This window comes from Trachymyrmex cornetzi, unplaced genomic scaffold (assembly GCF_001594075.2).
Source record: "Trachymyrmex cornetzi isolate Tcor2-1 unplaced genomic scaffold, Tcor1.1 scaffold482, whole genome shotgun sequence".
Taxonomy (NCBI): Eukaryota; Metazoa; Arthropoda; class Insecta; order Hymenoptera; family Formicidae; genus Trachymyrmex; species Trachymyrmex cornetzi.
In genome coordinates, this window is record NW_017299641.1 from 1,064,667 (window position 1) to 1,076,521 (window position 11,855).

General features: G+C 34.3%; 3 protein-coding genes across 5 annotated transcripts in view; 1 reads left to right on the forward strand and 2 right to left on the reverse strand.

Annotated features, from left to right (window-relative positions):
• Nucleotides 1-1,292, reverse strand: part of LOC108765318 (zinc finger and BTB domain-containing protein 14) — a 5,971-nt gene extending 4,679 nt beyond the window's left edge. The window contains exon 1 of one of the 2 annotated variants that reach the window (XM_018513987.1): nt 1,041-1,292. In XM_018513987.1, coding sequence (XP_018369489.1) covers nt 1,041-1,047 — 7 coding nt within the window. In that variant the 5' untranslated portion in view covers nt 1,048-1,292. Of the gene's footprint in view, nt 1-574; nt 769-1,040 lie in introns of those variants that run through there. The other variant, XM_018513986.1, reaches the window with a different exon arrangement.
• Nucleotides 1,293-2,224: 932 nt separating this feature from the next.
• app (Palmitoyltransferase app) lies at nt 2,225-8,440 on the forward strand. Of its 2 annotated transcripts, none has more exons than XM_018514003.1 (9): nt 2,225-2,397; nt 3,684-3,844; nt 4,003-4,161; nt 4,318-4,455; nt 4,549-4,703; nt 4,784-4,901; nt 5,034-5,146; nt 5,261-6,044; nt 7,859-8,440. In XM_018514003.1, the coding sequence occupies exons 1-9, from the start codon at nt 2,249-2,251 to the stop codon at nt 8,161-8,163; spliced, it is 2,082 nt and encodes a 693-aa protein (XP_018369505.1). In that variant the 5' UTR covers nt 2,225-2,248; the 3' UTR covers nt 8,164-8,440. The 2 variants fall into 2 exon arrangements, with proteins under 2 accessions (XP_018369505.1, XP_018369504.1); XM_018514002.1 differs by having other exon boundaries at nt 5,261-5,363.
• Nucleotides 8,441-9,964: 1,524 nt separating this feature from the next.
• Nucleotides 9,965-11,855, reverse strand: part of LOC108765260 (protein odr-4 homolog) — a 2,897-nt gene continuing 1,006 nt past the window's right edge. The window contains exons 3-8 of the mRNA XM_018513879.1: nt 11,351-11,556; nt 11,111-11,282; nt 10,865-11,047; nt 10,570-10,783; nt 10,302-10,484; nt 9,965-10,218 (exon numbers count right to left, since the gene is read on the reverse strand). Coding sequence (XP_018369381.1) covers nt 10,058-10,218; nt 10,302-10,484; nt 10,570-10,783; nt 10,865-11,047; nt 11,111-11,282; nt 11,351-11,556 — 1,119 coding nt within the window. The 3' untranslated portion in view covers nt 9,965-10,057. The remainder of the gene's footprint in view (nt 10,219-10,301; nt 10,485-10,569; nt 10,784-10,864; nt 11,048-11,110; nt 11,283-11,350; nt 11,557-11,855) is intronic.

An 11,855-nucleotide genomic window follows, 5' to 3' on the forward strand; every position in this document is an offset into this window, starting at 1 on the left:
ACCCGCCGATTCTTCTTCATATATACGATGCCTGTTGATTATTTTGCGTACTTTTCACACGCGAGAGCTTTCTTTCTTTTCGTAGAGACACATATATATAATATAAACCCCGAGTGTGTATACGTCATTCCGATTTGTTGCAGGCTATCGATTACCTGCCGTTCGATGATCTACCCTTCTCTACTCCTCCCGTAGGGGTTGGCTCTGGCTCTCTTCGCGATATAAACGTCTCTTGAGAGACTTAAACTTGAATAAAGCTCTCGGTGTTTGAGAAAAAATCTTTTCAGCGGTTTTTTTATGTAATCTCATGGCTTTTTAAATTATAATACATATACTTTTACGATCGATGTAAATTGTAAATTGTAAAAAATAAAAAATTGAACTGCGAGATGTGTAAATTACACGCAATGTTGATTTTTACGTGCTGGTGTAATCGAAAGACGCGCGTTTCTGTAGCGTCGTCCAACGCGATGCATGTGTATAGATCCCAGCATCCATTACGGAGCTAATGCCATAAGAAGTGTTTTATATCGATATACGGTAGTGAGTAGATAGCACAGACGTGTAATAATACCTCTTGACGTATCTATATACGATGTGACGAAATCTCTACATATTTTCCGTGTCATCGGTGCAGCACATTGTCACGGATCTATATGGATCATCCTCGCCGGGCTTTGTCGCGTCCGTTTCGCGAAAATTTCACAATCGAGAACGTCGCTCGCGTGCGCGAAGATGGCGGGATTGTTCGATTTTCAGGATTTCCTTGGTCACTCACACACACCACGCGCGCGCGCAATGCACCCGTATACGTACGTTATGTACGTGCGTGCGTGCGCGCGCGCGCGTGCGGCGACGTGCCGCATTGCGTCGACGACGACGACGACCCATTTTGCAACGGGGGCGATAAGTCGCGCGCGCGCGCGCGCGCTCGCCGCCCTCCCTTACCGTTAAATATAATCAATCTCTTGCGCGACGATCGACGAGCACCTTCTTTTTGTATTTTTTTTCCTTTTCTTTTTTTTTCGATCTTTTTTTACCTGTCATTGCCGCGGAGAAGCGGCGGTTAGATCACGCCCGCGTCCGCGTCGTTTCGCGTGAAAGATCCCTGTGGGTCGGATCGCTGGGATGGGGATCGCTTCTCTGCGCCGCGCAAGTTTTTAATTCCCGCTTGACGGAGATCAACCTCGAGGCGTCGCGCAACCAGGCGCAACGGAAGGGACGACTTCCCCTCGTCGGAAATTCCGATGATCGATGATCGACCCGCGCGAAAAGGGCGAACCGAAGGTTTGAATCGCGATCTCTCGGGTCGCTCTCGGGTCACGTGGCGCCGAGTCACGTGGCGCTTTCGCGCGAGGTCGCGCGAGGTCGCTGCGCGCGTTTCGCGAGAATCGCGCTGATGCTGAATCGCGCGAGCGGAGAGTAAATGGACTATGGAGAGCACGTTGTAGGCAGTTGTGGTCGACGGTCGTGTGGTGTGGTGTACTTGACCGTGTAAATAATGCGCGTTGTCGTCGACGGCTGAACTGGACGCTCATCGCGCGATCGCAACGATGCCGACGAGGACGCTAACGGTTTGAGGCTTTGAGGGTGGCTGCGACAGAGTCCTCGAGGGAACCGTAGCGTGCCGATAGTGCCCATGAGTGGCCTGGAGTGGCCTCGCTGACCCAATTCCTTCGACTGCCTTCGACGCGACCGCAACCCTTTCACCGCGACCCTTTGTTTTGTTGGCGGTCACCGAGACGAACGACAACGACGACGACGACGACGACGACGATAACGATAACGATAACGATAACGACGATGTCGACGTTACATGGATAGCTAGAGATTCACGACGATCTTGCAGAGAATGGAACTCATTTAATAGTGCTAATTTCTCCGCCAGGTTCCCGTCGACTTGAAAAAAAATAGCTAATCTCAGAAAAGGTTAAGTTGTGTTGGGTGATCCGATCGCAGGTGAAACACAAGCTCCACGAACAGGCGATCACAGACGTTACGACGAGTTGATGATTAATACATGGATGCCGTTGCCGTTGCCGCCGCCACCACCACCACCGTCGTCGGCACATGCAGCTTCCACTTTTTCACCAGACAACACGGACGAGATGAAATATGCCTGTCCGAATTCTCGAGTGGGAACAAGGCCCAAGGGACACAATCACACGTTTGTGATTAATCTCCAGCAGCCTGTTGCCAGGATCCATGCGTTCATATATAGCAGTATGTGAGACAAGTTTCATCCAAAATGCCTCACATCACGCGAAAATGGGAACTATTCCCAGGCAGGAATCGCTTTTGTTGCGATGGCAGAGTAATGATGGCACCACAGACTGGAGTATTCTATGTCACTGTGTGCCTCATCGTCGGAACAAGTGGACTGTTTTTTGGTTTTGAGTAAGCAATGCATTTTATTACATTTATCTCCAAGGCTATTTATCTCAGTATATAACTATTGGATTTTTTCTCAGATCAGGTTGATATTCATTGATTTATTTAAGATACGTCCAATCCTACAATATAATCTTGAGATTCTATTTAACCAATAAAACACAAATGTACGGCATCTCAATCTTCAGTACAAGATTAAAGAATACTATCTTTAATCTATTAATATATTGTATACCTCGTCATCAGAGCAAATGAATTGTTGCTTGTTTGATTCATAGGTCATTTGATTACATTTGTCATCAAAGATAAATCTCAGTAGTGTTTAGACACATTTTGAGCTGTTACAGCAACTTGTATATCTTCTATGCTAAAGTACATTGGATACTTTGTGAGACTAGAATGATAAGATAAGATCTCGTATAATTTCAAACATGATACAATTCTGAACAAAATAAGATTAAGTTCAAGTTTAGTAACCTTATTATCACTGTATGAAGGATGTAAACCAAGGGAAATACCTAATCAAATTTTAGCGAAAATTGGTTTCAATCCTTATTTTGTTCAGACTTGTATCATGTTGAAAATTGTACCACCTTACCCTATTCATGGGATCTGATCTTATATTCAAGATCATTTTAGGACTAGGACATATGTAGTTTGTCTTAAATAATGTCTTAAGGTGCTAATACAGCCTTCAAATTCATTTGTGATATCTTAAGACCGTACTTAAGATGGTTTTGAATATAAGAATCCACTATGAATACTGATCTTAAATCTGATCTTGGTTCTTGGATGGAATCTTAAGATTCTTAAGATTCCAGCTATTAAAACAATTATATTGCGTCGCAAGATATCATATTCGAGATGATTTTGAATACAAGATTGTATGGATTACAAATACCATCCTTAATCTATTAGCACCCTGTATGCCTCATCAAATGGATTATTCTCTGATCTTCTAAATAAGTATTATCTACATTGCGTTATATTATATGTGATATTAAGAATAAATCTCTAAAGGTTATAGAATTAGGAATATAAGCAACTTGTGTATTCTAATCAAAGATACATTGGATACAATTAAGATTCATAGTTTAATCTTATATTTAAAATTGTACATCTGATGTTAAAACTGCATCCAAATGAAACAATTATACAGCATCTTGATATACAAGATGTTTGTATTGAAGATTGGACTGTAAATGCTGTTCTTAATCAGTCAGTAGGAAAATTAGTATGCTTTTATATGTAACCAAATGAAATTTCTGGACAATAGTTTTCTTTTTTTCCAGTTGTCCATATCTGGCACTACACGTTACACCAGCAATACCAGTAATAGGAGCTTTATTATTTATATTTGTAATGTCTGCTTTATTCCGCACAAGCTTCAGCGATCCTGGAGTAATTCCAAGAGCGACACCTGATGAAGCAGCTTACATTGAAAAACAAATTGGTATAAATATTATATAACTAGACTACTTATAGTAATTACATGGTTTAATTTACTTATTTTAAAAGACTAATAATATTTCCATTTAGACATAATAAACAAATGTTTATTATAAGATTTGAAATGCTGAGTCTCAAAATATTTTTCATAATAAATTGTAGAAGTACCAAACAATGGCAACTCTAAAACATACAGACCTCCTCCCAGGACGAAAGAAGTCTTGATTAGAGGACAACCAGTAAAACTGAAATATTGTTTTACATGCAAGATATTTAGGCCACCTAGAGCCTCTCATTGTAGTTTATGTGACAATTGTGTAGGTACGTATCTGTTGTTTTATCAAAGTTGGATATACTTGTTTTCTTTCTCTTTCGTATTATTAGATACTCGTTAGGGTTAATTTCGAATAAGATATTACTTCAATCACAGATAGAAATTAAGCAAGAGAAATTTGAAAAATATAACTATTCTTGCAGAGAGATTCGATCATCACTGTCCATGGGTTGGTAATTGCGTGGGCAGAAGAAATTATAGATATTTTTATGCTTTTATAGTATCCCTCGCATTTCTTTGTGTTTTTATATTTGTATGTGCAGTCACGCATATTATTATGCGTAAGTATATTAATTTTTGGGTAATAAATCAATAAACGCGCAATTATGATTATGACGAAATTAACATTTCGTATATGTTTATTGTGATTTTAGTTACAAAAGATAGCAAGCCGTTTTTAGAAGCTGTAAAATTATCCCCGAGCAGTGTAATTGTAGGAGTCATATGTTTCTTCTCTGTTTGGAGTATCTTAGGCCTCGCTGGTTTTCATACGTATTTAACTAGCAGCAATCAAACGACTAACGAAGATGTAAGTACGTTCGACACACATATAAAATCATGTATAAATTATGTCAAAAGTTTTCTTTAATTGTTGCTGCCACTTTTTAGATTAAAGGGTCGTTCACGAATAGAAGAGGGCAGGATAATTTTAATCCTTACAGTCAAGGAAACATTTGTGGAAATTTTTTTTATGTGTTATGTGGACCGGCCCCACCTAGTTTAATCGGTAACATCTTTCTCGTACAAGCTGCTATAATATTCATCTATGCAAATGCGCAAGTTATAGAATCAAAGGATATAGTTATGTCGTCATCCATTAATTGTGTATTGAGTTCATTTTCGGATCATATCGTTTCAGATCGAAGAGGGATAGTCACACCTGAATACCGCGCAGAACATGAACGAGTTGGTGATGATAATGTAATTACTAATAATAAAACATACGGTACTACCAAAATTGTGCAGCCTCAGGTAATTATGTATAATGTGTTTACTAATCTACTTTAATAACACAGTTAAATACAGTAAGAGATGTACAATAATGTATACATTTTACATTGTCATTTTTATTATTCATTTTGACAGTCAAACGGTACGACGGTTCAAACGAGTCCCAGTACGGATCTTACGGGCTCGATGAATAACTTGATCAGTGGTCAACATTCTCCAAGAATAGAGTCAATAAACGGTGAGTTGACTCTCTTGAGACATCCTACACGTTGTCCCGAGGATTTACCAAAATATCCGCGCCAATACATAAACGATACTTACGTGCCGCCATACCCGGCGCAACATTGCTCTCAGGATTCTGTGAAACATATTAAATATGACGAAGTAGACCGGTTAAATCCAGACTTTCAAAAATATCCGTGTAGATGCGAGGATGGTTTGCACAAGTATCCTCATAGGTGTAGAGAGGAATATCATAGGTGTTCGGATAATAATCTTATATACGACCAGTGCATAGGGGAACAGAAATATGGCATTGATCTTCAAAAGTATCCTCAACGATATTCCGAGGATCCCTTACGTTATAAGATAAGTGAGAAGAACGGTTATACCGATCTGCAAAAGTTTCCCCAGTGCTATTCCGAAGATCCATTACGGCTTTCGCAATCCCCGCATATGCTTAAATATAACAATTTGAGATGTACCGAACACAGCTTAAAATATCCAATAACGAAAAACATTCTACCGGCGCGTATATTAGGCACGGGTGGCATACCGATTATCGGACAGACCGCAATTGGCCTCGTGGTCAACAGATTCGGTTCCGGACCGCTAACTAACAATTTATCGTATACGGAGAATTCGTTATGCCCGAGCGATAGTACGGAGGAAGATCTTTTGAATCGTCGTTTTATCATGAGCTCATTAAGTGACAATGAGGACATTTAACGTTTATTATCAACTAATGACGCATTTTTAAATTATAAAATTCATTTATAGTGGATAAAGAGAATAATAAAATAATAATTATTACATTCTTATACTAAAGAAATCTTGGACTTGTTAGAAAACTTTGACAATTAGAATTGTAATTCGTCCTATTCTTGAAAAAAAATCTTTCACATTGAGAAAGAATGTACTGATTTGAGTGTATGTATGTATATATGCATATGTAAATGATTATACGTGATTGTTCTTGATTCTTTCAACTGAGAATTTAAAAAAAAAACTATATATATACAAATACCGAGAAGTTGAATTTAATTGTTGAGAAAAAGAGATCTATTTATTTTTTGAAAATACCATTTTGCATTACGCATATATAAATGTTTATTTAAAAAATGTATATTACAGTTATGGTGGTGAGTTTAAGGGTATATATAATACCGATTTTGTTTACTCTCTTGATGTGACTTCTCTTAATGATGTTCTTTTTAATTCATATTCTATATATTACTTATTATATAAACAAATACTATATACATTAAACGTTTAAACTTATTATTGCTTCTACATATATATTCAATATTCACGGTTCAAACGATATTTCATATTTTTTCATGAATTTTGCGCATAAATTTCTTTATTACTATTTATATATATAAAAACAATAAAAGTGCATAATGCAAACACGTTTTTTTTTATACGGTTCTTCACTTTTAAATTTATAGGTATAAATGCATTTGTGTGTGTATGTATGTGTGTGTGTATACATATATACCACACGCGCGCGCGTGCGCGCGCACACACACACGCACACACACAAAATTTAAATGACATATTTTTCTTAGTGATTAGTATAATTTCGACATAATTCAATAAATTTGTATTTCTTTGTTGTTTAAAAATTACGTCCTGTTATCGAGGGCTCAGAGCATACTACTTGGTAAGTTCATTTCATACATTTTGATAGTCATTGAATGTGTTTTAATATACGAATGACTTGATTATATTTTTACTAGCATAAATAAATCACGTGACATATTTCTTTTATATTTTTACGAGACTAATTCTGGAGCAATACATTAATTACAGGGTTTATGGCTTGTGACTAATTGGTTTATAATTTGGTTTTATATTTTAGATATATATTGTATATATAGAGAAGATAAAATCTTATATAATCTGTAAATTAGTTGTCAATATATACGCGGAAATGTATCGAAGTTTTTGTTTTTATTTAAAAGAAAAGTTCTGATTCAATATAATAACATTTAATTTTTCAATGTGCATCTGCTCTCTTTACAAATTTACAAAATTCGGTAAGATATTTTGTAATACCAAAGAATGTGACGAGTGTGGTTTGATATACTCTTTTTTTTTGTCTTCACGCATAAATGGAAGTAGTCTAAAAAAAAAATCAAACATTTTTGCAGTGTTATGTCTAATGTAAGATGTTAACTTTACGGAATGTAAGAATGTGTACTGAGAATTAGTGCATTATTAAATGGGTAATTGATTATAATATGAGCTTGCATCGCTGATATATTGTGTGTAAGAGAACACAAGGCCAACGCTCTGCACCTTTCTGATAATAATTGTACGATATAATTTTTTTTTCTTTCCTATCGATATTAAAGAAGTTTTATAACAGCTTGTTTCCCTTCACGGTTTAATAGCAATTATTTATATTTTAATGCTGTATGTGCACTTATTTTTTTTTGTACAAATTGTCCATGTCAACACCACCAAAATAAGACGACTTATCTCTGGCATTACAAATTTTGTTTTTAGGTAGTACCACGAACAGTATAAGTCAACTTGTTACCAACGAAATACCGCTAGCGTCTCTCAATATAGCACCAATTGATATCGATGAAATCGCTCCGCTGCCTTCTCGTCAGAGTGCCGTGGTCTCTTCCGCTCTGGATACATCTTCCATACCAACAGTAACTGTAACAACTCCTTTATCTGCGTCTAGACTTAGACTATTACAGGACACGACTATGATAGAGTCCGCCTTAGACTTGGATTCGTTGGAAGATGCGAGCATCGGTAGAGGAAGTCAGTCAGGTCTTATAAAAATGGGTGTAATATAAAATTTACAACTCGTAAAGATTAAGAATAATTGATTTCTGTTTAATGGATAGTGCAATTTCAATATTGTGTTTTAAAACAAGGAATGCAATTTGTTTGTATCCTCATCGAGAAGCATTCACACACGATATGATAATTAAATGCAAATGTAGCCGTCAATTATCATTAATTGCAAGAAATAGTATATTTTTACACGGTTTTATGCTTTTGTTTTGGCAAAAAAAAAAGATTTCGTGAAATTTTAAAAATTAGTAAATTAAGTCACAAACAAAATATAGGCCGGAATTCACATGCTATGATTAAAGTACAAATATAATTATTTTGATAATTAAATTTGTATAATTAATTGCATAATTAAGTTGCAATAATGTATTTAAATCATAATTTCGTATGACTGCTATTTATTATATCATAATCATATTTAATTATAATAAGCATATGCTAGAAAGAGTGTCGATGATATATCCCATTTTTGCAAATACATATTTCTGCGTTGAATGTGGAATTGTTATTAAACGTAGAAGCTGCCTATAGAAATTTTTAGAAAAAATTTTGGAAAGTATTATTAATATATTAATTAATTTATTATTTACATTAAATTATTCACAATTCTATAAGATATTCGCGATTCTATACAAGATATAAAAAAAAGTTGCTCGAAAGAAGAAATCATAGTGATGTAAAGGAAAGTCACATAAGCTACTTAATTTCGTTTATGTAAATTTATATGTATAAGTTGTGTCACATATAAGAAAATTTATTTTTTCAATGTATGACATCTTTAATTATTAGAAATATATACATTTTGCATTATTTCATATGTATATATACAATATTATGAAAATTAATGATTTTACTACATAAATATAAAAAGTTGATATAGCTAGGTGTGCATAAATCATATTTCTGGCACCTATTCGTGCTTTCATTTAATAAAGAAAAAGAATCAAAGTTACACTACGACAGAGAATGAAGTAAAAATATCTAAACAGTATAAAGGTGGAAGAAAGAAAAAGAGGAATGTTACTTTCAACATGAGTAAAGAACATTTATTGCCGGAAAAGTGTAAAACCTACGATATTTTTTTGTTACGTTTCCCCAGCGTTCTTAGAGATATTGTCTTTTTGAAGGAATTTGTCGTGTACAGTGTAAAAAGTTTTGTAAATAAAATTTTCATACACATTAGCATAGAGAATTTTACAAACAGAATATACAAACAAGATTTATTAAAGTAATGCAGTTGATAGCAAGCATTTAAACATTAGAATTATCACTGCCTAATTTATTAACAAATTTTGTAACAAAATTGCATGTTATTACCTATAATTTGGCATTATCATGCGATATGAGAAGAGTCATACTAAAGATATAAGGATTGCCATTACGAAGACTAAAAATTCTAAACTACTATTATTTTGTATATAAAAATACATGTGTATGATACGGTATATGTATATATTATGTAGATGTTATAATAAAATGCATATATAATATAAAGTTAAAGAAACATATTGTAATATTTTATTTTCCTGTAAATATATTAATAACAAAAATGAATAATGCATGTGAGAAAAAGATGAACGGCTGTACATTTTTATTTCACGCTTAAAACTTCGTAATATTTTTATAAATTTATGTAAAATTATTTAAATAATTAGGACATCCTATCTCATAAGATACATCCTATCTCATAAGAACATGATATTAGGTTAAAGAAATTTTATTATACGCTAATTTTAAAATGTGTATATTAAATTTAAAATTTTTGCAACGATATTTACATTTTTACGATTTTAAAATACATATGCTTTAAAATGGATACTGTATAGTATACATAACATATAATAAATAAACCGCTATTTCATATGTACCATGTATAGAATAAAATGTATACTATTAAATCATGAACTGGTGAACGAGGACTGCTACCAACAATATAACAAATGCAACACTTAAGCCAGTAAGGTACGTGGTCATTTGATAACTTCCAGTTGTATCAGCATTATTATCCAACGGTTTAGTATTGACATTGCTTTGACAGTAGAATTCTATAGGATCTGCATTAACATATTCGGTTACAATCGAATAATATATGTGATTTTGGTGCTGCTACAATGATACTTAACATTTTTCTACTCACCAGCTTGTAGTTCGACCTCTTTTTGAACCTGACTTTCTTGTACATTGAGATCTAAAAGTTCCTGCAGTGACAATAATGCTTCTTGCGGCCCTTCACCAGGAAACAAATAATCCGATAACGTAACTTTATTATCTGGTAATGCTATTAACACTCGTCTCGGTGGTTCATGCAACGTGATATTCTCTGAGAACAAGTTGCAAAGATGCAGAATATAAGTATCAAATTCTACTATAATATTTATATCGCATACCTCTCATTCGTGTATTACCTTCGGGAGAACCATTTTCTTCCTCTATTAAACTATCCCAATGCATTTCCAATCTACTTGCGAGAGATCTCACTATATCTTCTTTCACTGCTGTATTGGCTTCTGCAATACTAGCTCTCTGATGTACAAACGTCCTACTGACCAATTGTCCAATTAGTCGTATCGATGCGCTGCACGATGTTGTTCTTACGTCCATATTACTGTTATTTTGTGACTAATAACATTAATTTTATTTAATTTAACTTCTTAAAATACCTCTTTATGTAAACTTTAACAAAATTGTATTCATACTAACGCAGGGAATATATAGGCTAACTTGAAGTGAATTATTACTATCGTCTGTCTTATTTTTACATTCTTTATTGCTACTCTTCTTCCTCTTGCCAAGTGTTTCCAATGTGTCATCCGGAGATCTGACTTCTCCCTCGATAACGATGAGTGAAGAATCGATTAAATCTGCTACGTTTGTCAAAATATTCTGTAACGTTTAATGCTTTTAATGTGGTATTGTAAAAATAATTAAGTATTCGTTTATTAATACCTGTAATTGCTTCTTGAGAGTTTCAGGATCCTTGTCTACAGCAATAAGGTACAATCTGTCAAAGTCAACTAGAGTTTCAAGTTGATGCCACTTGGTTGCTTTTTCTTGGAATTTCCAATCGGCTGGTTTTAACATACTGTCCTTAGCAATATCTATGGACTTGCAAATATATCTAAAGGTAAAATTAAAACAGTGAAAATAGTGTCAAATTTTTAAATCTCCTTGAAGGAGTCAGCATACTTTTGTGCAATACTGTTAAAACTTAGTATCAGCTTCTCATCCTGATTATTTCCACAGAGGTACTTATTATTCCATGACAAAGTTTTGTGAATTGCACCAAGAACTGATTTAAGCTTTTGTACATTACTAGTATTATCTAAAGTATCCTCAGGTCCAACAATAAATACACCAAGAACCCACATTCCACCAGGTAACATTCTTGTAACCTGTAAATAAAATAAAACTCAACATCTAATCATTTTTTATATGATAAATACAGTAGGGGTTGATTAAATATACATATACATATATATATATTTTTGAAATTCTTTATTCTTCAAATACTTAGATATATTTAGATATATCTGTAATTACTTGATAAAATACTGATATTATTGCACCTTATTAAATATTAAAACTATATTTGTAAAGAGATATCAAAATGTTATTGACAAAGATTGTATTGGTTTTTAGTTGATTTGAAATATTAATTGTAAGCATATTTCTCTTTCTCCCCCCCCCCCCC